The 26,455-nt window shown below is 38.5% G+C and overlaps 2 protein-coding genes across 2 annotated transcripts; one reads left to right on the plus strand and one right to left on the minus strand.

Moving 5' to 3' along the window:
* Positions 1–906: 906 nt before the first annotated feature.
* Positions 907–3,613, minus strand: LOC113495390 (protein Spindly). The gene is made up of 5 exons (XM_026874088.1): positions 2,799–3,613; positions 2,528–2,619; positions 2,283–2,397; positions 1,564–1,696; positions 907–1,229 (listed from the first exon to the last, which is right to left on the minus strand). The coding sequence occupies exons 1-5, from the start codon at positions 3,490–3,492 to the stop codon at positions 968–970; spliced, it is 1,296 nt and encodes a 431-aa protein (XP_026729889.1). The 5' UTR covers positions 3,493–3,613; the 3' UTR covers positions 907–967.
* Positions 3,614–3,843: 230 nt separating this feature from the next.
* Positions 3,844–24,919, plus strand: LOC113495324 (exocyst complex component 4). Its single transcript, XM_026873995.1, has 17 exons — positions 3,844–4,019; positions 4,448–4,609; positions 5,124–5,293; positions 5,628–5,781; positions 6,150–6,273; positions 6,564–6,721; positions 7,153–7,367; positions 7,486–7,582; positions 7,761–7,920; positions 8,296–8,428; positions 17,602–17,760; positions 21,024–21,220; positions 21,553–21,662; positions 23,024–23,155; positions 23,560–23,715; positions 24,218–24,384; positions 24,848–24,919. The coding sequence occupies exons 1-17, from the start codon at positions 3,963–3,965 to the stop codon at positions 24,852–24,854; spliced, it is 2,358 nt and encodes a 785-aa protein (XP_026729796.1). The 5' UTR covers positions 3,844–3,962; the 3' UTR covers positions 24,855–24,919.
* The last annotated feature ends 1,536 nt before the right edge of the window (positions 24,920–26,455 follow it).

The following is a 26,455-nucleotide window of genomic DNA, read 5'->3' on the forward strand; positions in this document are numbered from 1 at the left end:
TGCGCATTGAACTTTGAACCTTATAAGCAAAAAAATGCGTACTATTTTGTGCCAATTATAAAAATAGGTTTATTAGTTTGAAAAGAGACCCGTTAAATTAGCAATAATCAAATTCTATGCGTCATACAACCGGTATTGCCAAATAGCTAATTGAAGTGTTTACGACTCAATCAAATTTGATAATTGTTATTTGCTTTACTTATTTAACATTAATGCACTTTTACTGCAACATTCTAATCTATATCTATACTTTATACTAATATATAAAGCTACAAAGCTGAAGAGTTTGTTTGTGTTTGTGTGCTGTAGACCATTTAATCGAGGAAGTTTTTAGGCTATATAACATCACGCTGCAACTAATAGGAGCGTAGATACAATGGAAAATGTGGCAAAAACGGGGAAAAATATTAATCTGCGAGGGCTTTCGTTCAAAAATTCCTAACTTATCATCAGAAGCATCTTCTAACCATGCGGACGAAGTCGCGGGCAACAGCTAGTTTCTAATAAAATCATTACCGTTCTGTCTCACTCCTAATGCAACAATAGATATCTTTAACTTTATTTCTGTCCACGTAAGATTGAAATTGACTCGGCAAATTGCTTTTCTGATCATTGCTGATTTGATTTTGTAATTTTTTTCTGGTATATCGCAAATATTTAAAAAAATAGACAAAACAGAATAGAACAGACATCAAATAGCTACATTTTCCCTGAGCCTGAAGTAATTAAATACTTACAGTCGTAAATAAATATTATTATACTATTTTTAATATTATTTATTAATATACTTATTTAAAAGGTTACATTTACAAGTTTGAATTTGTTTTGAAATTGGATTTAATGTTTACAATAATGGGAATACATTTTCGAGACAACTCACTTGCAGGACTCTTAATTTTTTTTTAATTACTATAAATTGTCCAACATTTTCACTTAACTTAATAAAAACTTTATGACCCTAAAGCTTCTAATTAAAGGAGACTTTCTTCTTGACATCATCAACGGCAGCCTTAGGGCGGACTTGTACGGTGAGCTTGTTGCCGCCGCTGACAGGCACATCATCGCTAGTGAGCGCGTCGCGCGGGCTGTGCGGGCTGCGGCTGGCGGGGCCCGCGCGCGCGTGCTGCTGCGCGGCCAGCTTGCGGCGCAGCTCGCGCACCTGCGCGGCGCTGGCCAGCTGCGCCGCGCCGCGGGACAACACCTCCGCTCTCAGCTGCTCGCACTCCGATCTGAGATACCATACCAAAATAAAAGCTCATATAAAATGTCTTTTGAGATTTGGTGATTTAACGATACAATAGTTTTGTGCGAAAGCCAGTCCTTTGTACACTATAAACCTTCACCATGTCAACTATTATAAAATTGACAACTACAATATGCTAAATAGATATTGTATTTTCATATTTTGTAGAAACATACATCTGATATTTACCAATAAGAAGCTTCTTAAGTACCATAATAAAAAAGTATTAAAAAATTAAACACCACATTGCCATTTAAAAATAGAAACAAGCATAGACATAGAAACTAGCGTAACTCAAGTCAAAAAAACAATTTACTCACTTCAAATGGTCCAACACGCCAGGCAACCAACCATTAGCGGTAGGCTCACACAGTTTGCCGAACCACCGCGACAACTCTCGCCTCTGCTTCTCACAAGCGCCCTCCAGCTGCGTAATGCGCTCTTCATAGCCCTCTGTAAATATTTATTACAGGAATATTAGTTACTAGCTGTTGCCCGATACTTCGTGTGGTTAGAAGATATAAGTTATGATTTATGTGTGCCCTGTTTTTTCCACATTTTCCATTGTACCTTCGCTCCTATTAGTCGCAGCGTAATGGTTTATAGCCTAAAAGAATTTTTCAATTTGAACCAGTGGTTCCTGAGTTTGTTTCAAACAAAAGCTGAAGAGTTTGTGTCAAACAAACTCTTCAGCTTTATATATTAGTATAGATTAGTATAGATATGAACAAATAAAGATGAAAGTAAATGCTAACAACTGCTTGTAGCAACTTTCAATATTCATAAACAGAAAATTAAAAAGCATTGAGCATATTATGTTATCATAAATCATGAAACCATGAGTGGTTTTCCATAGTGAAAAATATACACACTTTTACAGCGTAAAGTAGTACTGTATGTAACAATTATATATCATCAATGACTGTTGCTCTTAAATATTAGACAAAATAGTTAATTAGCCAAATAGTGATTTTATAATTACTGCATTAAGGTATAAATAAGGTTGTGCGTCACATTAAAAGCTAATATAGCATCTTACCAATAAGTTCCCTATCATAATGTGCAGCAGCGCCTGCCTGCTGCTCCCACACAGTCTGCTTCTCATGAAGTAAGGCATCAACTTCCGCTTGCTTGTTAGCCACCTCCCTCCGTAACTAAAGAGAGAATTAATGAGGTTGAAGTGAAACATTTTAATGAAGTTTTCACAAGTAAAAGCTTAAAACTATGGGAAGTTGTTTGGTTGACATTATTTGGAATTGATAAGTTTAGAGATATAATATTTACCCTAGAATTTGTCTGTTTCATTTGAATGAGATTCTTTGCCATTTCTTGTCTCTTGTCTTCTACTTCTGCAAATATTGAATTTCCCTTGGCAGCTGAAAAACAACAATAGTATTACATCATTAACCACAAGCAATCAGCTCCGATAGTAAATGATCAATTTTGTCTTTTATAGCCTATGCAGTCTCACTGCTGGGCAGTGTGTTTTAAGTTTGTGAGAGAAATGGTTATAATATTCAATTAATTGACTGTTGATAGCTAATTATATAAATACCATGTGGCTGTAGGTCTTGTGAGTCAGTGCACTGATGCAGCAGTGCCCTAGCTTCAGCCAGCTCAGCGTGTGCCGTCGCCTCCCTCTCATTCGCCGCCCGCAGTTCGTCCCTCCTCAACTCAGCGGCTTCACGCATCTCGCCAATCTCCCTCACCAACTCCTCAGCCTTCAAGCGCCATGACGCGATCTCCATCTTCGCTTCTTCAAGCGCCGCCTTGACTGCCGCAGCATCAGATAAAGCAACTCTTGCTGCATTTCGCGCCTCCTCAAGCTCCGCTGAGTTATCACGCTCTGGACTCTCCCGTACTTTTAAAGACTGTTCCTCTTTCAAATTCCGAATTTGAGTCTCGTATTTCTTAATCTCTACAACGTGTCGTTCTGTAAGTTCAGTGCGTTCTTCTCGCAGTTGTGAGATTTCTTCTTGAAGCGATGTTATCCGTAAATTTAATTCGTTTTTCCGACGTGCCTCGTCAGCCTGATAACTTTCAAGTTCGGCATTTAAATGCCTCTGTACGTCTAAAGCTGTCTGATAACTTCGTCTTGCGTCGTGTAATTCTTGTTTTGTCGCTTCGTAACTGCTAGAAACATTGTCGAACTGTTTCTTTAGCAAATAGTATCGTTCACTTAATTCGCCGTTGGTTAGTTCCTCGGCTTCAGTACAATTTGTCTTGTTGCTGATTGTAGAGTAATTCATTTTAAAGGCACATTAATATATTTTTATTAACTTGCAGAATTAATAGAGGTTTCTTAGTAATCTAAATACACAAAAGTCCACTTTCTTTACAAACAAAACGAACTTTTGAATTCAAATGAATTAACATATGACATGTCGTCCTAAAAGTATAGTTCGTTTTCATGTTTTTTGTTTGTAATTATAAAATTCATTTAAGACATCATTTAAAAATGATAACAACATTTAAATAGAATAAATTAATCATAAAAAGTATTATTTTATCTTTATTTGATATAATGTAAAAATAATGCACAACCCAGACAGTGTCTTTAAATTTCCAAACGAACGCATGTTTTGTCATCAATTCTTTTGACATTCAAACAGCAGAAATTTGACAGTTCTACATTTATTTGGGGCGGATAGTGTTGAATAACAAAGTTTTACCAGAAAAATAAGGAAAAACAACGTATTGTGAAAATAGAAAAAATATAATGTCATCTCCTCCTCCTACTAAACCCCCTCGGGGGGTAAAACAAGGAAAAGAGACCGTAAGTTAAAACAGTTTCAGTATTAATCATGTTTCAGAACTACAAAGTAAGGATTTTTTGCCTTTTTACAATAATTGATCATACCTTGACGTGTTTAATAAATTTATTGCTATTGTAGATAGTATTTTGTTCGTAATATATATAGTTTTGTAATGAATTCGTTTATATTTTTAAGTAAAAAACACTATCTGTGCTACTTCTTGTCGATTCGGCTATCGTGTTCAGAGATAATTTCTGCGGCGCGTCACATTCATCCCACCACCGCTAATTAATTTAAATTTATAAGCAAAAAAATTTTATATGTGGCTTTTCGTCATGACGTGTATCTCTCTAATGTTTTTCCTAGCTGGTCTATTTAATCCAAACCAGAACCCTGACTACTCTGCTTTTGTTTCCTGTTGTATACTTAAATTCCAATCTTTTTTCAGAGTGGTTTGCTCATGTCAGTAATCCGTACCCTCTCCGCAAGTGAGACTAATGAACAGCGGGAGAAAGAGAGAGCAAAACTAGAGAAAGAGTACAAGAAAAGTGATGCAAGACTTGATGAGTTGGTGGCTGCACATGCTCAGGAGATTATGGAAGTTATGCAGGTGATTATTGTATTGTATGCAATAAACATTTTGATTTTGATTTTGCTTTTATTCAATTTGTTTAGGTACTCTTAGGTGTTTCTGATGAAATTAATTAAGTAATTTAAAGTAATAGTCTAACATAATATATAACTAAGTGTTTGTATTTGTAGACCAGAATTTTATTTGTTATACAGCTTGAATGTATACTTAATTAATACCAAACATAAGAAGTTACTTGTTATTCCTACTCCATAAGAATAAGGTTTTGGAATAATAGCTTTCAATAGCTTTAGAACACACCCATTGTGACCTCATTGTAATGAAGACAAATGAAAAATTTGCCTTGTATGACTAATTTCTAAATTGTGTCATACTAAATAGGAAAGGTGTCACTCCTGTTGAATACAATTACAATACTCAACTGAAACCAAATACTTATTTCAACAAAGAGGTTTTTAAAGCTCTTTAAACTACTTAAGGAATAATGGATTTATTTATGGAATATTCCAACATGTACCAACATTTACTCCAGAAATTCAGCAGTGTAGTATCAGCTCTGTCAGTGTGGGGCCAGCACTGTGACGCGGTGGTCGCACGGCTGGGCGCGTGTCGCGGTCTGCTACGGCTGCGACGCGACGACTTAAGGAGGCTGTGGGCTGATGCCCGCACACATCATTATGCTTTACAGATGTTGACTGACATGTGAGTATATTGTATATTTCACATAGCAGTTTTTAAATTAGTAGCAGGCTTTGTTTGCTCAAGCAGTCAAAAATTATTCTTGATCAATAAGAACCAATAAAATTAAAAATAATAGTGAAATGCAACATTCCCGTTATTAGGTCACTTTGTTTCTTACTTCTTATTGTTTTTTTTTTTATATCAATGCCGAAGTTCTTTTTGTGGGCAACGTTAATAAAATCGTGTCTAAGAATTGCTTTGTTCAGTCCACCACAGAACCTGCTTGTTTTTCAACATTAAATCTTTATTGAGGAGCTGTTCACTGTTGAAGCTTATTCTGTTGTGGTATGGTTAGCGAGCGCGTGGTGGTGTCGGAGCGCTCGACGCGCGAGTCGCTGAGCGCGGGGCGCGTGCTGGGCGCGGCGCACACGCTGAGCGCGGCGCTCGACACCGCCAACACCACGCTCTCACACGTCACCGCGCTCAACGCCACCCGCCAACACCTGCAGGTACACACGAGTGGAATCCTCAATATGTCTTTAAAGAAAAAATGTTCGATTCCAAAATGGACATTCTGGTTGATATAAATGGATTTTATAAACGTCATCTTTCACAATTTCAGTTCATTTTCAATTTTATTTTACTTAATATAACATGGGTTTGTGACACTGCACAGGTCAAAAGTAATTCTCATAGTAATGCTCTAATGATGTTCTCAATACCCTGCTTGCAGTGTTTTAAATAGGAACCCTATAGACCAATTATCTTGGCATTATGTGCCCTATAGCTATCCTTTAAAGTTTTAAATATGCTCTCAAAAAACTGAAATGGTATTTGAGTATTCATCTAAGTTGAAGAATATCTATATTTCTTGCAGTTAAAGAAACGTGAACTGGTAGACGTGATAGTTCGTCGTCTAAGCGAAGCGGTGTATCGCGACGAACGCGCGCCTCTTACTCGACGCGTTTCGGCTCGGAGGCGAACTGCCCTCTTACTTGCTGGTAAATTGTCTACTTCAACTAATTTCAAAAAGAATTAGGTTATCGTCGATTCGCGTGTATTTTTGGTTGGTGGTGTAGGATTGTACGTTTTTTTAAGGTAATTATTTACATCAAATCTGACGTTTTGAAATCATCTGAAAAATAAAACAACACCACTTAATTTTACATTACTCACCATATATATACTCTGATAAAGCTTGACAAAAATTTAAGGTTATTTAGACAAATCCCAAACACACATAAAAAAACCAATGATCATACTTTTTCCTTAAACTTACATAATCTTCTAGAACTGACTAAGAGTGAGGAAGTCACGGACGCGTATCTGCAAGAAGTGACTCCTGAATTCGAAGCTTCGCTCTCGGAAGAAGATAAAACCTTCGAGACCACCGTCATGATATCTCTGGAGGCTCTCGGAGTGTTGGAACAGCTGAAAGAAGCAACTGAGGTAAGTTACTTAGAAAACTGTAGTGACTGGCCGAGTTCTAGGTTGAAAAGATCCAGAAAGTAGAGTATAAAGAACGTTTACGATGAATTCCCTCTCCCATGTAATTCATATTAAACTATTTTAGGCACTAAACGCTACAGATGTTGTCTTTTCAAATACGAAAATCTTGGGGTTTCCCCAAGATCCAAATTGATAAAGAAATTTTTATCTTCTGTTTGAGTAAATTATAATTGAATTGAACGCGCCGTGCAAAAATTGTGGTAACATTAATAAAGTTTACATTCTCCAAAAACGAGGTGTGCTGACAGTTTGATTACTCTTACATGCGACTTTGTCTAGTTGCCTAAGCAATAAAGAAAGCGATCCTAAAGAGTGGATTAAAACATAAATCGTGCAACTTTGAAAATAAAAAACATCTTTATCTTTCCCAGAAATTCAGGGTCCAAATTCAACACGAACTATTGGAAGTGATCGATTCCGTGTCCCGTCGTATCATCGAAGAGGGAGAGGTCGAAGCGGACGCCGAGTGCGAGGAGGATGGTGAGATACCGGACAGCGAGGGTGTGACAGAGTCGGGACGACCGCTCGCTAGGCTGGTTACAAGTCTCGGTGAAGAGTTTAGGGCATGTGCTTCTAGGAATAAAAGGTAATTGTGAAGGCAAAAATGTTTGTGTTCAGAGAAAATTGAGTCATATGATTAAAACTATATGACTTAATTTGCGATGAAAAGTGTTTTTATTTATGTTTTTCTCGCTCTTATTTAGATTACTGCAACTTTGGAGAGCGACTTTGCAAAAGTATCGCCTGCCAGATTCCTGCTTGCACACTGAACAGCATTACTGGAGTGCAGTTCAACAAGTGGTAAGCTAAGACCGTCTAATCATATGAAAATTACTTTAATATTCTATAGTTTCGCCAACATTAGTGTATAGAAATTTTGGACCGTATACAACGTGTACTCTTCTCCAAGTAAAGGCGTATAGGATTCGATAAGTTTTTCCGAGACAAGTAATGGCACTTAGTAGCCTATCCCCCCCAGCTGCAGCTGCTGCTGACGGAGTACCTGGAGATCGAGAGCGTGACGCTGGCGGCGGCGCGCGCGGGCGGGGCGGCGCCCGACGCGCCCGACCTGCGCCTCGCCGACTACTTCGCCAGGAAGAGGCCGCAGCGCCGCAGGAACAAGCTGTTCAAACTGGCCGGTAATACTCGTGGCCGGATTTAATAATGTTATATTATGTAGAAAAAAAATATTTACATTTAACTTTATCTATATTAACAATTTTTTTATTTAGATTGGAAGATGTAACTTTATCGACAGTAAGTTTAAATCTTGCGTTCTCAGTTTAATATTGCATCATACTCAATCCTTATAAATGAAATGTATTTTGCCCAAAGTAGTCCATACCATAGGAAAAGCAAATCAGGAAGCTTGCTAGGTACTCTGTGAGCGATTTGTTGTAGATTCGAGTCCCTCGTAGAGTTTTGTTACGAATGACAAACCCAACCAAGGATTAATATCTAAGTATGGGAGACGTCTTTTTTCGTTATTGACTCAATATAATAACTGTGAATAGGTCCCCCTGCCCCGTCCCCGTCGCTGGCCCGGCGGCAGGCCTACCCGCTGGTGTGCCGGCCCGACCCCGCACACCTGCACGCGGTCCTACCCGCCCTGCACCCGCTCTGCGCGCACATCGAGCCTGTCACCGGGTACGTAACCTACTGTATAAGCAGTCTGGGTACTGTTATATCCTAAATTACACGCGCAGGAATATAAAATTAAACCGATGACACCGCGGGTTTACACGTGTCATCGTGTATAGTTTCAATAAGTCTATGTCAGCATTTACTCGCCGCTCGTAATTTTTCCATAAAGATTAAGCAGTGTGGATTTGAACGCCGTCGCGGAACATATTTTATAATTGTAAACTCTTTAATTAATTAAAAGTATTTCAGAGTAATTTCTATATCCTTTTTTTAAAAAGTCATCCTGAACCCACCCCGTAACAGTGGTGTCAGAAGTGGGATACTAACAATCGTTGGCTAGTATCCTATTAAAACTACGGAGTGCGTGTTAATATTACAAACTCTTACAAACTCTTACAAACTCCTACAAGCTCTTACAAACTCTTAAGAACTATTACGAATTCATACCAGCTCTTATCAGTGTGTGTGTGCATTAATAACTTTGAAATCCAACGTTAAAACGACGACGAGGTTATACTCCGTCCAATATCGTCGTCTACCGATACCGCCTGCTGCCAAACACGTGGTGCCACGTGTTCTCTGCGCGTGTCTGCACAACGTGGCGGAGCCAGCTCGTATTACTTACCTGACGGTGTAGTCGCGCCTTGCTGCTGCCATCCTGCCTATTCAAACACTCACCTGAAGAACTTACCTGCTGGTGTTCCGGATCGCTGCCGTACAAGCTTCCCGGTGTGGGTCGTCTTGCTGTTGCTGCTTGCTGCCTGCTGCCTGCAAGTGCGACCTACCTTCTCTCCGCCAGAAGTCGGCGATGTCCACACTCCTTCTCGCGGTGCTGCTGTGAGTCGAATATTTTATCACTTTATTGCAAGTTCCTGTCCATATTCCTGTCCTAGGTCTAACTGAGAACCTATTATAATTTTTAGAGGATTCAAATTTAAATAAAAATGAGTAAATCCGAAATTTCCCTTAGCGAACAATATCCAATCAAAATTCTATGCGATTTTATTGACACATATAAGGGAGATCGTGAAACCTTGCCTGCATTTTTAACGAACTGCCAAAATGCACTAGGTCTAGCGTCCGAGAGTCAGAAAAAGCTCATTCTCAAATATATCCTTTCCAAATTGAGAGGCAAGGCTCAGATAGCTTGCTCAAACAAGGTCTTCGAGGACTTTGAATCTTTACAGTCGTTCCTTCGCCAAAATTTCGGCGAAAGGAAACATTACAACCATTTGTTTTTCGAGTTGCAATCATGTAGGCAACAAGAGAACGAATCGGTATCACAATTTGCTCTGCGCCTAGAAACCTGCCTCACCGACATGCAGTCCGAGATACACAACTCTGAGACTCTTAAAAAAGACTTATCAGGTAGAATTGCAATGACGGAAGACCTAGCTCTACATACTTTCACCTTTGGTTTACATTCTAGTTTACGCAATATGGTGAGAAGCAGAAATCCTAAAACATTAAATGATGCAATTAATATTGCTATTGAGGAAGAGAAAATTTACAACTTCACTCTCAAGGTCTCCCCAAAAACTATAAAAAATTGTACATTCTGTAATAGGACAGGGCACTTGGAAAGTCAATGCATAAAAAAGAAACGCTCTTTGTCTCAGCCTTCAACTTCGTTTACTGCCAAAACCCAAACCTTTTCAGATTCTCGAACTCAAAGTAAACCAAGTCAGGCGAAAGATGTAGTTTGCGCATATTGTAATAAGACCGGACATCATATTTCCCAGTGTTACAATCGCCAATATAACAATTCTAGGAAGAACAATCCTCCGGTTCAGCACAATATCATAACGTCGTCGCCTGATCAAGTTGATTCGTGGGAAGAAATTGAACAACATGACGATTTAAACTAAAGAGTCGGGTATCGTTTGCGTGCCACATTGCGCCCGACCATATTTCAGGCACAACAAAATCTCACGTTCCTCACATTTCAAACTCACGACGTCATTCCAATTTCTTCAAACACGAATCCAAAAATAATTTGACCATGCGACCGGGTAACCAGCCCCAAACTGAAGGTCAATCTAAAATTTATTTGACCATGCGACAGGGTAACCAGTCCCAAACTGAAGGTCAACTTCAAAATCATTTGACCATGCGACCGGGTAACCAGCCCCAAACTGAAGGTCAATCTAAAATTTATTTGACCATGCGACAGGGTAACCAGTCCCAAACTGAAGGTCAACTTCAAAATCATTTGACCATGCGACCGGGTAACCAGCCCCAAACTGAAGGTCAATCTAAAACTTATTTGGCCATGCGACAGGGTAACCAGTCCCAAACTGAAGGTCAACCTCAAAATAATTTGATCATGCGACCGGGTAACCAGCCCCAAACCGAAGGTCAACATCAAAATAATTTGACCATGCGACCGGGTAACCGGCCCCAAACTGAAGGTCTATCTAATATCTCTCTGGCCATGCGACAGGGTAATCAGCCCCAAACCGAAGGTCAGTCGTACTTGGCTAATCGACAGGGTAAGCAGCCCCAAACTGACAGCCTTTCCAAATTTTCGTCAGCCATACAACAGGGCAAACAGTCCCGAAATGAAGGCTATTGTATCTCACATAAATCCGGACATGTTTCGACTAAAACCTCTGTCCCATTAAATTCTAATAAGCTTCAAAATCCGGTACTCCGGGAGTCCATTACTCCAATTTACGAAATAAAAACGTCTAAAATCTCTCTGCCTCATATACTCCTTAACACTAAATATTCACAGAAACCTCTATGTTTCCTTATTGACACGGGAGCTAGCGTTAGTATTGTTAAACTTCGACAATTCACTTCTATGCCTATCTTATCTAATGATAAAATCAAACTTAAAGGTCTCAGTGAAGATGACTCACACTGTGAGACCTTAGGGTCATTTACGATGGATCTTGAATACATATTTTCGTCGCAATCTAAGCTTTCCTTTAGCTATGTTTTCCACGCTCTTAGTGATAAAGTGAGGCTTAATTACGACGGTATTTTAGGTAATGATTTTTTACAAAAACTTGAATGCGATATTAAGTACTCCCAAAATTCATTGCTCATACAAGGTCATCTTATACCATTAAATTTTAGTAATCCTATCTATGTAATCCCGCCTCGTTCTGAGGCCATAGTTGAATGTCCTGTCTCAAATTCTTTAATCGAGTTAAACACAATGAAGGAAGCTCTAGTTCTCGATCATATGTATGCCGAAGGAGTTTATGTAGCAAACTGTATTGTGTCGGTAAAACCAAACAATCGTGTAAACGTTTCGATACTCAATACTACTGAATCTCAAGTAATATTTAAAAATTATCATATCCATTTAATTCCTTTCGAGAGCGTGACAACACCTTCCCAGTCGGTTAATGGTGACAATGTCCAAATCACTCATCATATAGATGATATGCCCTCAGATAGATCACAACGCGTGCTCGATCTTATTCGAACAGAACATTTAAACCCTGAGGAAACAAAACGGCTCTTAGAGTGTTGTTCAAACTATACAGATATCTTTTATCTTGAGGGCGAGCCTCTAACTTGCACTAACGCTATTGAACATTCTATTAATACTGGAGATGCTGCCCCTATACATGCAAAATCATACCGTTTTCCCGAATGCCACAAAGGGGAGGTCGAGAGCCAAATAAAGAAAATGCTCGACCAAAATATTATTCGTCCTTCAAAATCACCGTGGAGTGCCCCTATCTGGGTAGTGCCCAAAAAAATAGACTCATCGGGAAAACAGAAATGGAGGATAGTCATCGATTACAGGAAACTGAACGATGTGACTGTCACCGAAATATATCCCATACCTTTAATTACCGATATTCTTGACCAATTAGGCCACTCAAAATACTTTAGCACACTCGACCTTATAAGTGGCTTTCATCAAATAAAGCTTGACCCAAAAGACGCGTCCAAAACTGGTTTCACAGTGGTAGGAAACGAAATCTCCGGCCACTATGAATTTACCAGAATGCCATTCGGTCTAAAAAATGCTCCTGCGACATTTCAAAAACTCATGAACACCGTCTTATCGGGTCTTCAAGGTCTTCACTGTTACATATATTTAGATGACTGCATTATATACAGCGAAAACCTTCAATCCCATATAGAAAAGCTTAATTTAGTCTTTGACAGATTTCGTCAGTTTAATCTTAAATTGCAACCTGCGAAATGCGAATTCTTAAGACGGGAAGTTGCATATCTCGGTCACATGATTACGGATCAAGGTGTCTATCCTAACCCAGACAAAACCAAGGCCGTAACTCAGTTCCCGACTCCTAAATGTCCAAAGGACATTAAATCGTTCTTAGGTTTAGTAGGATATTATAGGCGTTTCATTGAAAATTTTTCAAAGATAACTAAACCTTTAACCTCCCTTTTAAAAAAGGACGCCGTGTTTAATTGGTCGGGCGATCAGGAGAACGCATTTAATATCTTGAAACAAAAACTAACGACAGCTCCACTCCTACAGTATCCCAATTTTAGTCAACCTTTTATTTTGACAACTGACGCGTCTAATTACGCGGTAGGCGCCATATTATCACAAGGTGAGATAGGCAAAGACAAGCCTATCGCATACGCGTCTCGAACGCTTAACAAAGCCGAAGGTAATTACTCCACTACCGAAAAGGAACTTTTGGCTATTCTCTTCGGTGTAAAAACCTTCAGGCCCTATCTATTCGGTTACCGATTTAAAATCGTTACCGATCACAAACCTTTGGTTTGGTTATTTAACGTCAAAGACCCCGGACCTAGATTGATTCGTTGGCGTCTAAAATTAGAGGAATATGACTACGAGATAGTTCACAAACAGGGTAAATTAAATTGTAACGCTGATGCTTTGTCACGCTTCCCATTAATAAACTATAACAATATAATAAATCGCCCCGTATGCGCTATCGACGACAATACGTCGCCCTACAATTGTCCTTCGCCGTCTACATCGGACACTTACGAGAAGTATCTAAAAACCATAAGACAGTCAACGTTTTCTTTTGATACTGTAATTCAAGAGCACAAGGAGTCTTTACTCAAGGCCAAATGTAAATTAATAACTTATCCTACGGCAATCGACCTAGACGATTCGGTACCGTATTGCAAAGAAATCATAGACTTATCTACAAGTCAACCTAATATTCGTGACATAGAACGCGAACTCTATACCCTGTATAGCACCTCAAACGATAGTCATTTGTTTACACATTTATTCGTGCGGTTGCATCACTATGATGAAATGTCATACAAAGATATATTTAAATTATTAGTTGAATATCGGGATATGATACAATTTTGGTATAGAGAGGAGAAGGAATTCGCTATATCAGATTTCTCCGACCCATATACAAAACTTTCATATACAAAGATCTATAATATTATAGCTTACGTTTTTCACAATAGCGGCATTAAAGTTAATATTTATAAAAATTCTATTTTGTTTCCTACACCTGATGAGGTTAAACAAATACTTCGCGACAATCATGATTTACCGTCTGCCGGTCATCCCGGCATCACACGAATGTTAGAAAGAATTAAATCTATGTATTGGTGGAAAAACATGCGCCAGGACATTGAAGATTACGTCAAAAATTGCAAGTCTTGTCAGATAAATAAACCGCTACGCCAAACTAATCGTGCCCCAATGATTATAACTTCTACAGCAACGAAGCCACTCGAGAAATTATTTTTAGACATTGTCGGCCCTCTGCCGGAAACTTACGAATTCAAATATAAATTCATTCTCACCATTCAGGATGACTTGACGAAATATTCGCAAGCCTATCCGTTACAAACGTGCTCAGCAGACGAGACTGCTAAGAAATTAGTTCATTTCATTTCGCACCTCGGAATCCCTAGAATGATCGTCACCGATCAAGGTACAAATTTTAGTTCCGAGGTAATAAAGCAGCTCAGTAAATTATTCGGTATCAAACACATTCTTATTGCGCCTTATCACCCGCAATCAAATGGTGCACTAGAGCGGAGCCATTCGACACTTAAAGAATATCTGAGGCCTTTTGTCAACGAAAATGCACATACATGGGACCTGTACTTAAACACGGCCATGTTCTCTTACAATTCGAATGTCCACTCTACCACTAACTACTCACCGTTTGAATTACTTCTGGGTTTTAAGCCATATATTCCTAAATCCATAGACACCTTAGAAAATAATACCTACACAGATTATGTTAGAGTATTAAATCATAGGTTGTATTACAGTAGACAAAAAGCGCTACAAAATATACAAGACTCTAAAGAGAGGTCTAAACGTCATTATGATTCGCACGCTAAGCCTATCACATACAATGTCGGGGACTTAGTGTATCTCAAATGTCACCACAAACAAAATAAAGCCTTGTCCCCAATTTGGAAGGGTCCATATAAAATCATTAAAATCAACGGGAATCATACCGTGACTCTTCTCATAAATCGTAAGCATGTACGTCATCATTACGACGAAATAAAGTTAGCTCTAGACGATACAATAACTTAATCCTATTTCAGGCACCTTGTTGCGGCGTGCACATGTCATCAAGTCGTCACGCCAATAATAAGTGGTTCCGGTTTATACTTTGATAAAATGATCGACGTCAAATTTACCAACGATGACTGGAACATAGTCACGTACTTAGACATTAAGAAAATACAATCGCATTTAGATATAGTCGAATCTCTATTCGTTAGGATTAGTTCTTATTGTGAGAATAATAGTTCATCTAAGGTTCAAATAGATTGTTTAAACGCGCTATCAGCGTTGCGAAGCCAGCATGAAAACAACATAAAAAAATATTCGTCGGTTTCATATATCCTTAGTAATCAGATGGTAAATAATAAGCGGTCTAAACGAGGCTTAATCAATGCCGGCGGATCTATTTTGAAAACCCTTTTCGGCATCTTAGACTCGGACGACGCTATCAAATTCTCGGAAGCTATAGACCAAGTACAATCGGACGAAAACCAATTACTTCATTTAATGAGAGATAATATCCACGTTATCAAATCGACTATAACGACGTTTAATAGCTCTATGTCTAAGTTAAACGAAAACGAAAGTCGACTCAATAAAAACATCGAATTAATTGACCATGCTTTCCAAATATTATCAAACTCAAATGACAAACTAGAAATTAAATCTAACATAAATGTTTATCTTAATGCTGTCGAAGGTATCATCATCTCATTGTCATTTGATATCGAGGATATTAATAACGCGATTTTATTTAGTAAAATGAATATTTTGCATCCCACTGTACTTAGTCCTTATCAGCTCTATAGCGAACTTGAACAGAATGTGAATAATATGCCAAGGTATTATGAACTCCCTGTGTCTCCCTTATCTTTACAAAATATTCACGACCTTATCGATGTTTCGCAACTGGCATCTTATATCCATAATTACAAGATAATTGTTATCATTAAAATCCCGCTCGTACTACCTCAGACCTATAACTTATACCATGTCATACCAATGCCTATTCCCTATGATATTACGCAACCTAATACCTTTGCCCTTATCTCTCCTAGTCGGCCTTACCTTGCAATAACTGTTGATCATATGTTTTACTCGCCGCTGCAAGACATAAACAAGTGCAAAGTGATAAGTTTTATATTTGTAAGTTAGATAGTGTATACTCGAGTGTCGCCAATCCAATATGCGAGTCAATCCTGATCACCGAAATAGTTCATAAGATCCCTAGTTCTTGTGAAATTAAACTGTTAAAAGGGTCTATCGAATTATTCCATAAGATCAATAATAATAGATGGATATACGTTCTATCTGAACCAGGTAAATGTCATGTATCTTGTGAAAACGATGGTAGAAGTTTTGACGAAACGATATTCGGTACAGGAATATTATCCTTAACAAAAACCTGCAAAGCTTTTTATAAGATGTTACAGTTTGTGCCGTCTTCAAATGTTTTCTTAAATGTAAGCACACGAATTGTCTCTAACTTTAATCTTGTTAAAGACGACTGCTGTGAAAAGAATAGGGTCAACAGTTCATTTTCGCATCTTCCATATTTAAAATTAAATAACATTAATAACTTAGATTCCTTGCTACAAGCTAGTACGCACCTGGACTCCTTCGAACAAGAATTAAATAAGATCGAAAATCCTAATCACTTTCAAAAGTATGGAGTTCATTATATGTCACTGAGTTATATGTTTTTCATTATATTCTGCTTATATTTACTTTACAAAGCTAGGAAATTTATCTGTCCTAAACCTCCTTGTTGTATACAAATATTCAATCAATGTAATAACACAAAGAAAGTTAGTCGCGGTTATCCTCAACAAAGTATTGAATTATCTGAGTTTGAGGAACCTGCCGATCCTGACTTGTCGCTTTCAAGGCCAACTACATTAAAGCGAAATATTTTAGTAACAAAACAAAACTAGCCTTGTACTTTATATATTGTAATTAGTCATTAAGATTTTAAAAATTAAATACTTATTATCATTGTCTATGTTTTGTCTAGACCTACATTTGTTTATTGTTATGTTAAGTTTAAGATAATATAACTAACTGGTATCTAATAACATTGTGATTCTTAAACGACGTTCAAATCCTTTGCAAACGTAGATTAAAATCGAATCTAATCTTAAATTTCACATCTCTTTCACCAGATGCTCCATTTTATTCGGGGGGCTGTTATATCCTAAATTACACGCGCAGGAATATAAAATTAAACCGATGACACCGCGGGTTTACACGTGTCATCGTGTATAGTTTCAATAAGTCTATGTCAGCATTTACTCGCCGCTCGTAATTTTTCCATAAAGATTAAGCAGTGTGGATTTGAACGCCGTCGCGGAACATATTTTATAATTGTAAACTCTTTAATTAATTAAAAGTATTTCAGAGTAATTTCTATATCCTTTTTTTAAAAAGTCATCCTGAACCCACCCCGTAACAGTACGAACAAACAATATTCATTGCTAGCTGTGCCCCTTGGTTTCCCTGGTTAAACCCGCGATTAAACGGAGAAATCAATGATAACAATACCTACAGGCAAAAATGCATATTTACGGAGAAAATGTCTATACTTCACTTATTTTTAACCAAGTAATGAAAATGTCTAGGAATAAATATTGGAATTAATAAATATAACAAATACCCAATTTTTTTATCAGATCAAAATGAATGAAATTTTTTGTGTCGTCCGTGTGTGCAGCGGCGGCGAGTGTTCCCTGCGCGCCTTCATCACGGACTACGTGCGCTCGGGCGAGTGCGAGCGCCTGGCCGCCGCCGCGCGCGCCGCCATCGACCTCGTCATGCGCGGGCCCGGCGTCTGGCGCGAGCGGGGCAGCCCGCCCGCCGCCTGCGGGAAGGGGTGCGTGTTGTGTACGAAACATAATTGTGTGTGTGTGAAGGGGCGACACTGCTGATGGATTCAATTTATCATTACTTCAATGTTTCGCTACTTAAGAATTCACGAATATCTAAAATATTTTATTTGCTAAAATTTACCAACAGCAACGGCTTTCGCTTATATCGAACAAATGAAACCTTGTTTTCGCAATTGAAAACTGTGTCGGTGAAAAGAAGAAATACAAACACCAAATTATCGAATAAGTTCAAATTTTGAATGGAATAATTTCAATTTGACAGCATAGACAGCCGACTGATTGTGATCTCTATACCAAATCCATTGTGTTATCCACGAATGCTTATCTTGAGTTTGGGTGTAATATATATGTGATTTAAACATAGAAATCTAAATAATAAGGTAATAGAAATGGCAATAAGGTAATAGAAATGGCATACACCGCGGCGATCTATCGAAACGCATGTCGCCGGTGGGCGGGGCTACAACACATTCACAGCAAATAACTACGCAATCATGCACACATTAGCATCTAGAAGACCAAGCAAACAACACTAGGCCGTACATCTATTACAATAAGGTTGACTTTGTCGTTGTATGAATTCACTAACTCACACAGTCATTGCATTTTTTTGCATTAGTTGTAGTGATTACATAAACTACACTAGGGATTGACTACGAGTCCGAAATATAATGAAAGACGAAATTATGAGTGACAATGTTTTTTATTGTATTCTATGGATTACATTATAATATGTACTTACAAAAAAAAAATATTCGCTAATTGTCTGTTGACAAAAAAAATATTATTATAATATACCTACTTTGGTAGGTAGGTTTGGTATACACGGTGATTTTTAGTCGTCTTACAAAAGCAGCCCAGTTCATGTATCCAATGACTAGTAAACGTTCATAATAAAATAATAGGTATTTATGAGATTTGTATAAATTTAAATGCAAGTTTTATTCAATGCTAATGCTATAACGCAAGGCGTACTTTTCGAAACATTCAGTTGCGAGCGCGGTCCGAGCCGTAACAATGGAGAGGGGCGCGGGCGGCGGCGGGCGGCAAGTTATCATGCATGCAACTAATTTCATAGTGTATATTCGGCCTAAGTTGTAGGGTACCAATTTCGTTTACCCGTGGTAGACATCCACTTCTCTTTTGTATTTATTTGCATCCTGTGGGAATCTGAAAAATCTGAAAAATCTGAAATAAAAATATATTCAATAATATGTTCACAAAAACAAACGATTATTAAAATTGTTTCTTTTTGTATACAATGTGCATTTTGGATTATTTGTACGCACTTAACCACATCACTATTTGCGACAGTTTTGTGCGGCCGTACCACTACAAATACGATCGCATTGATAAATATTATTTTTCGTTATACATTTCTCTTTTTACAACGGTGCATTTCCGTAAGTCTCTTACTGCAGAGGCAATGATTAGTAAAGAATGCAATTGTTGCAGGATGTTGCGATATTCACAGTGGCGTAACTATACCGTTTGAGGCCCGTGGCAAATTCGCCGGATGGGGCCCTCCCTTCTTTCTCTCCTCCCCCAATATAAAGAAGCTAAACAAATGATATAGTATTTTTTTATTTTACGATAAATTACTATGTGAAGTGGGTATGAACGATATAATTATAAAAAAAAAACATAATAATTAAGAGCGAATTAAACGAAATAACAATTTTTGTCTTAGTATCAAACAATTATTAAAATTCCTTTTTTCTGGCTTTTTGTTCAGCAAAAGTACTTATGACATCATCAAAGTTTAAACTTCGGGCCATGGAATGTTCGATGGATAAAATAGCTAAGCCGCTTAACCTTTCCTGTCCCATAGAATTTCTTAAATAAGTTTTTATCAATTTCAATTTCGAAAATGATCGCTCGGCACTAGCCGTAGTTACAGGGATGGTTATAAATAGCAGAAATGCAGTGCACACTTCAGGAAAGCTTGAAGAAATGAAATGGTTTTTTATGATCAATAAGTCGGCGAGTTTTTTTTTTTAATAAATAAATGCGGACAGCATCACATACATTGTTATGAACCCAAAGTAAGTTGCCAAAGCACTTGTGTTATGGAATTCAGATACAACGAAGGTACCACAAACACCCAGACCCGAGACAATGTAGAAATGTGATTTTTACATTGACCCGACCGGGGATCGAACCCGGGACCTCAGCGCTAGCGACATCTTGAAACCGGTGCGTACGCCACTCGACCACGGAGGTCGTCAAAGTTCTGTTATAGAAGATGACGTTTCTATTTCGTGTCGAAAAGCGGATCTAAAACTGAGAATTCCTTAGCAAACGAGACCGATATATATGTCTTTGTTACATAGATTGATAAATAATAAAGCTTTTTCTAATAAATCGTTATCATTTAATTTCGCAAAGTGGCAGGTTGCAAAATATTATCCATTTAGAGCATTTTTATCGCATATTGCAATAATATTTTTTTTTATATTAAATGAGGCTAGAAAAACTTTTTTTTAGTACTCTATGTCTAGACAAAATGAAAAACAATTTGAAACAAAATATATATTTTTGATAAAGCAGTTCTCTATGTCTCTGACCAAATTGAAAAACAAAAGAAACATGTGTGTGTGAAATGCATGGTAGTGTGTACTGTAATATACTATATAAGCATTAGTAATGAAAAACGTTAGTGTTCTGCACTTCTCCTACACATAAACTATAAGTGTGCCAGATTTTATGCTCCTGCGTCCGCGCATTTTTCGTAAAAAGGAGTCCAAAGCTTTGGACGTATTAATATACAGAGTAGGATCCTTCTGTGTTCGCGGCCCTCTCTGACCAGGGGGCCCCTTTTGGCTCGGGGCCCGTGGCATTTTGCCGTTTTGCCACCCTATTTTTACACCACTGGACATTCATATGGTTTACAATGAAGGTTATGTTTTAAAATTTAATTTTGCAACGACATCAATATTACTGATAAAATGTTATATATTTATTAATGTTATTACACGATGCAGATGAATTTCCAGCCTGAGAAACGCCGCAAAACACTATTTTTAGTGGTTCTTGCTGTGACAACTTTCCGCGAGCGACTGAGCGTAAGTTCGCGCGCTGGTGTCGTCCGAGACACCAGTGTGGCGACAAGGTGACGCGGCGTTGGCACTTCTATTACCTTATTATTTAGATTTCTATGGATTTGAATATTTGTAAAACGCCTGCGACACAGGGATTGAATTGATTAATGCGGGAATAGTTTTTAAAAGAAAACTGTATAAAGCAGGTCGGGCCCCCGGCATCGCGTGATCTTCTCGTGCTGCGGCGGCGGCTGGCGCGGCGTGTGCGTAGCGGCCCGCGCGGCGCGGCGCTGCGGGGCCTGCGGGGGCGCGGACGCGCTACGCGCTACGAGCGCCGCGCTCGCTACGCTGGCTACGCACTGCCGCGCCGCGCACAACAGGCTCACGCCCAGCACGCCGCAAGGTATGCTACACGTGGAATAATAGAATTTGTAATTTGATACCAATTTATCATGACCCATCATCATCATCGACCTAGCCTCTTCTTAACTATGTGAAGGTCGGCTGCCAATCTAACCCCGATCCCGCTTTGGTGCCATCTTAGGTCCTGTTTAGTGTTGTGTTGCTTATCAGACTTTCTAGCTTTCTAACTGTAACAACCGAAAAAGATTTATGAATAATATCCAGGAGCCACAATTTAAGTCAAAACTCAAGTACGCCAAAACAATCACATTTACCACAAATAGACTCACTGCGGACTCACTACAAGTTCACAAAGTTATGATTTCTTCGAAGGTCCACCTAGAGCTCAGAGGTGGCTGTCTGATGACGACATAGTGCGTTTCCTGCAGTCCTTGCCCAACTGGACAGCTGCTACTCAACCAGATGCTAAAATCAGTGCTGACGTAAGTATCAGTTCTCGTATTCGCGAGTCCCACTCGCACTTGAGTAGATTTTTCATTTATACTGATTAAAGGCCTCCTCCAAGTGGTTCAAACTAGAGATGCGCCGAATAGTGGTTTTACCGAATAACCGAATGCCGAATACTATTCGGTTTAAAGTTTACCGAACCGAATATTCGGCCGAACTATTCGGTTAATTTTTTTTTGCCTTACTCGCTGCCCGCAAGATTAGACATTTTAAAAAATGTTATTTTTTAAGTGTTAACTGTTTAGTTTCAGAAATAAATATTACTAGCTTTTCGCCCGCGGCTTCGCCCGTGTCGAGGACGGTTATATCACGTTTCCAAGAGAACTCTTCAAAAGTCCGGGATAAAAACTATCCTATGTTCTTTCTCAAGGTCAACTCTATCTCTGTACCAAATTTCAATAAAATCAGTTCAGTGGTTTAGACGTGAAAGCGTAACAGACAGACAGACAGAGTTACTTTCGCATTTATAATATTAGTAGGGATTATTATCTTGCCCTATGGTTGAAATATTTTTTTTAAATAAATATTGACTAGAAAGTTGTAAGTAAAATGTTGTTGTTTAAGAAAGAAACATGTTGATTTTTGGTTAAAAATTAACACTGAGTTAAAGTTTATTTGCTTTTATTTTATTATCTTAATTCAACATTTTTTTCATAGTATTCCGTAGACTTAAAATAGAATAAGTTATATCTTTTAGTTCTACATCGGGTAATGTGGCGGAGAAAAAAAGAACCGAATATATTCGGCACCAAACCGAATAATTCGGCCGAATACAAATAGTGAAAAAATTGCCGAATACGCCGAATACCGAATACCGAATAGTTATTCGGCGCATCTCTAGTTCAAACTTATTGATGTGTGATAATGGGCAAGACGACAATTTTTGAAAATGTGTTTAAAAATATTCTTAAGCATCTACTTTTACTAAAAAATATAATATTTCTGTAATTTAAAAACTAATTATTGAAAAAAAAAAATTTTAATGAAACGTTCATTTATTCGCGCCAAAACGCAGTCACCGGCGTTGATATCGCCGTGACGTCAACCCTCAGCAAACTTGTAAACATTAGAGATCAGAATGTATAGAACTTGACAGTTACAGTGACAGTATTTACTGAGGGCTGACGTAACACACTTCGATAGGCGTTTAAAAAAGCATGGCGGATGGCAGTATTTTGCAATTTTATTTTCTAAAATAAAATAGTAATCTCGTCTTAAATTTTAAAATGGAGATTTTTTCCACATTACATACACAATATTTTATCAGTTACACACAATATTTTAATGATTCCGTCTTACTGTCGTCTTGCCCATTGTGAATATTTTCTTGCACTAGGACTTGAAACAAGCATACGAGAGGGAAGCGGAGATCCTAGGATCCAGTTTGGGCGATGGCGCCGTCACTCGTAAGGAAATCGTATCAGATATCAATGCACTGGCCGATCTGGCTGTGTTATGTGAAACTATGGTAAGTACTTATTTTGAACTTGGCTTTCAGCGTACGGTTCTATTCTTACCAAGCGTATCGGAATGATAATATCTTATTCTTTCGTATAACTAATTTAATCAGGTTTTATTTTTGTCATTGAATTTCGACTTCTAACACTCTTATACGAATTAAACATTTGACAATGACACATGACCAAAAAAAATTGTCTCCCCGTAGAAGTGTACTGTCATATACTTATTAATGATTTTATTAAAAAACGCCATATGGGTGTAGGTTTTATTTACTTCTGAGTGACAATTACAATGCTCACAAAAAAAAACCATTTTGTCTTCATGCATATTTTGACAGCCAACAACTACAATACACAATATCCCTCTAGTGTCATACAAAAGCATTAAATTAAAACACACGTTTTTACCCAGGACTGGTTGAGTGCCAACATCAGGGGTCTCCCATCGATGCTGGGCGGTCCGGGCGGGTTCAGCAAGCTGCCCGACAAGTTCCTGAACGACATCTCCTCGGCCGCCATGATCTTTGACGAGATATCGCATAAGTGCCTGCTGTTCTTACATTTGGAGGTTAGCCGAGTTGTTTGATAGTACGATTATTTTGTGAACTGTATTAACACAATAGATCGGACAGAGTGGAAGAATCTAAGGGAGGCCTATGCCCTGCAGTGGGAAAGTAATGGCTGAAAAAAAATATTAACACAGCTCCGACGCATAGATTAGATCTCTAAAAAATTATTTGACTGTTTATTGCTGGGGACACTAGTGGCTAACGTCAATGCCCATTGGCGCAGTATTGAGGTTTTGCCACTTGAGCTATCGCCTCAAGTGATACGGCAATGATACCGCGTGTTACCTAAGGTTAACGTTGTTATACCACCTATGTGGCCCCAGAAGTCTAGAGATCTCCTAAGGCATGATAATGGTACTCATTGGGCACCTATCCCCGAGGCACCCAGTTACAGTCATATTTTTTCCTACAGTACAATAATATCTATCAGCAGAAGAAAAAAATCGATGTAAAATACTAGTTGGGAAAAGGAAAAGCTAAAGTTAATATTCCTCTGTACAGATGCGCATCGAATGCTTCCACTACCTGGGGCAGGAGGAGGTCCCCGCGGCGGAGGCGGGGGCGCGGGGGGCGAGGCGGGGGGCGCGGGGGGCGCGGCGCAGCTGGCCCACGCGCTGCTCGCTTTCCACGAACACGCGCACAACGTCATGGCGCCGCACAGGCTCGCGGTACGCAACACATTATATCATACTTATGTGCCACTTTTAAAATTATATCATCAATTGTTCACCGTGCTAAACGAATATCTGTATCGGTCTTTATAGTATATATATCTTTTAAGTAGCGTATAAGTAAATTTTGTATAACGTACAATGGGGTTGATGTATCCATGTGTCATGTGGATAAAAATCTCTTCAATGTTAATAAAGATTTAAAAAAATGTTCACCAATAATCGTCGAACTAGATTTCGAGATAACGCAGTGTTTGGGTTGCTTATGACACTTAGTGTTCGTGTCCGTTTGTGGTAAAAAATACGTCGTCTACGTAAATCGAATCGGCATCAATATTTCACCCATACTTCTTTCATGTTACTCAAAGATGCTCAGATGGTTCGATTTTTTAAAAGAGGTACTAGTCAAAATTGTATAAGGTCATAGGTAAGACATTAAAGACATGCTCATGTGTTGCAGTACATAATGAACGGCGTGGGCGAGATGATGTCGGCGGGCGTGGTGTGGCGCTGGCAGAGCGGGGCGGGCGGGGCGGGCGGGGCGGGCGCGCCGGCCGAGCCGCGCCTGGCCGCGCTGCGCCACTGCCTGGCCGCGCTGGCGCTGCCGCACCGCGGCCTGCACCGCGCGCACCTCTACCTGCATCTGCTCACCTGCACGCCACAGGTCCGCCCACTCTCACCTATACCATATGTACACATATACATACATATATATACAATACATATAGTCCTCCTTATCGTATTCGATAACGGCGACCCTTGGCAATGCACTTGCCTTGGCTCCACCGAGTTTTGATCAAAACACACGGTTGCAAGTGGTGCAGTAAAGTTGACCCGCAGAATTGAAAATATAGGTGTAGGTACTTCACATATAAAGACATATATTTTATTATGAAAGTCGTGACACAAAACGTTTTTAACATGATTATGTCGACGAAAAAACATTTTTAAATGTTAAATGTATATCAGTTCAGATTATTTGCAACTTCATGTGATCTTGCAACATCAGATGTCGGTAAAAAGTTTTCTTATGAGTGTTTTTTTAAACGAATTTTGCATTATGATATTTAGACATTATGCACAAGAAGTTCCTCATACATTCAAGTCACATGCACAAAGAAACCTAGACTCAGAACAAGCATTCAGGGATCACACAAATGCTTCTCCTAGTCCTACACGGAGATCGAACATAAGACACACATCAAATATTTTTCGTCAGTCTCGAAATTGTCTCACTAACTATGACATAAAATGAGTTTTTTTTAGTAAAATGCCTAATTTCCATCCTTACATTTTTGCAGGAAATAATAACATCAGTCCGGGAAAAAGGCGCTCAGTTCACCGAACTAGAGTATCTAAACGCGTTCAAGGTGATTGAAACCCGACGCGGTATACCTCCGGCCGAAATGAAAGTCCACCTGAAACAACTCTCCGCTGCGTTAGGACATGTTGGAGTTACTGTGTAAAAGAAGAAAGAGGTTTTAAGACATGAGTTTTGTTAACAACATGATATAATTTAAATTAAAAAAGCTATTCGGGCATTGGCCGTTTAGAGAGTAAAAGATTATGATAAAAACTATAATGTTGCTTACTTATTATTAGTCACAATGAAAAATGTTTATTTATTCACGGTATTATTTAATCATTTTAGATATTTAAACTTATAATTAAAATTACGTATGTATAGATTTATTATGCTTTCCGTGCCTTAGCAATGTTACAAATGAAATTTATAAGCGGTCAGTACCAGTTGTTCAATCGATTACAAAAGAAGATAATATGTGCGCTGTGTAATTATTACTTAGGTATTTTGCGAAAAAAGAAAAGTAAAAAGTAACTCAAGACTACTTGCAAATTTAATGAAATTAAACCATGTTTCTTTCTAAGGATCGAGTATAGCAATACTCGCTATAGCTTAATTGTAAGTGCAATTTATATTATTTGCAATAAACATTTTGTAACCAACTGTGAAGTTATTTTTGTCTAAGTACTACTAGTAAAACGCGAGTAAAAACAAATATAATACAACAATACCTATATTATAATAACAATACCGAATACTAAATCA

The sequence above is a fragment of the Trichoplusia ni genome, chromosome 6, assembly GCF_003590095.1.
Source record: "Trichoplusia ni isolate ovarian cell line Hi5 chromosome 6, tn1, whole genome shotgun sequence".
NCBI classification, from domain to species: Eukaryota; Metazoa; Arthropoda; class Insecta; order Lepidoptera; family Noctuidae; genus Trichoplusia; species Trichoplusia ni.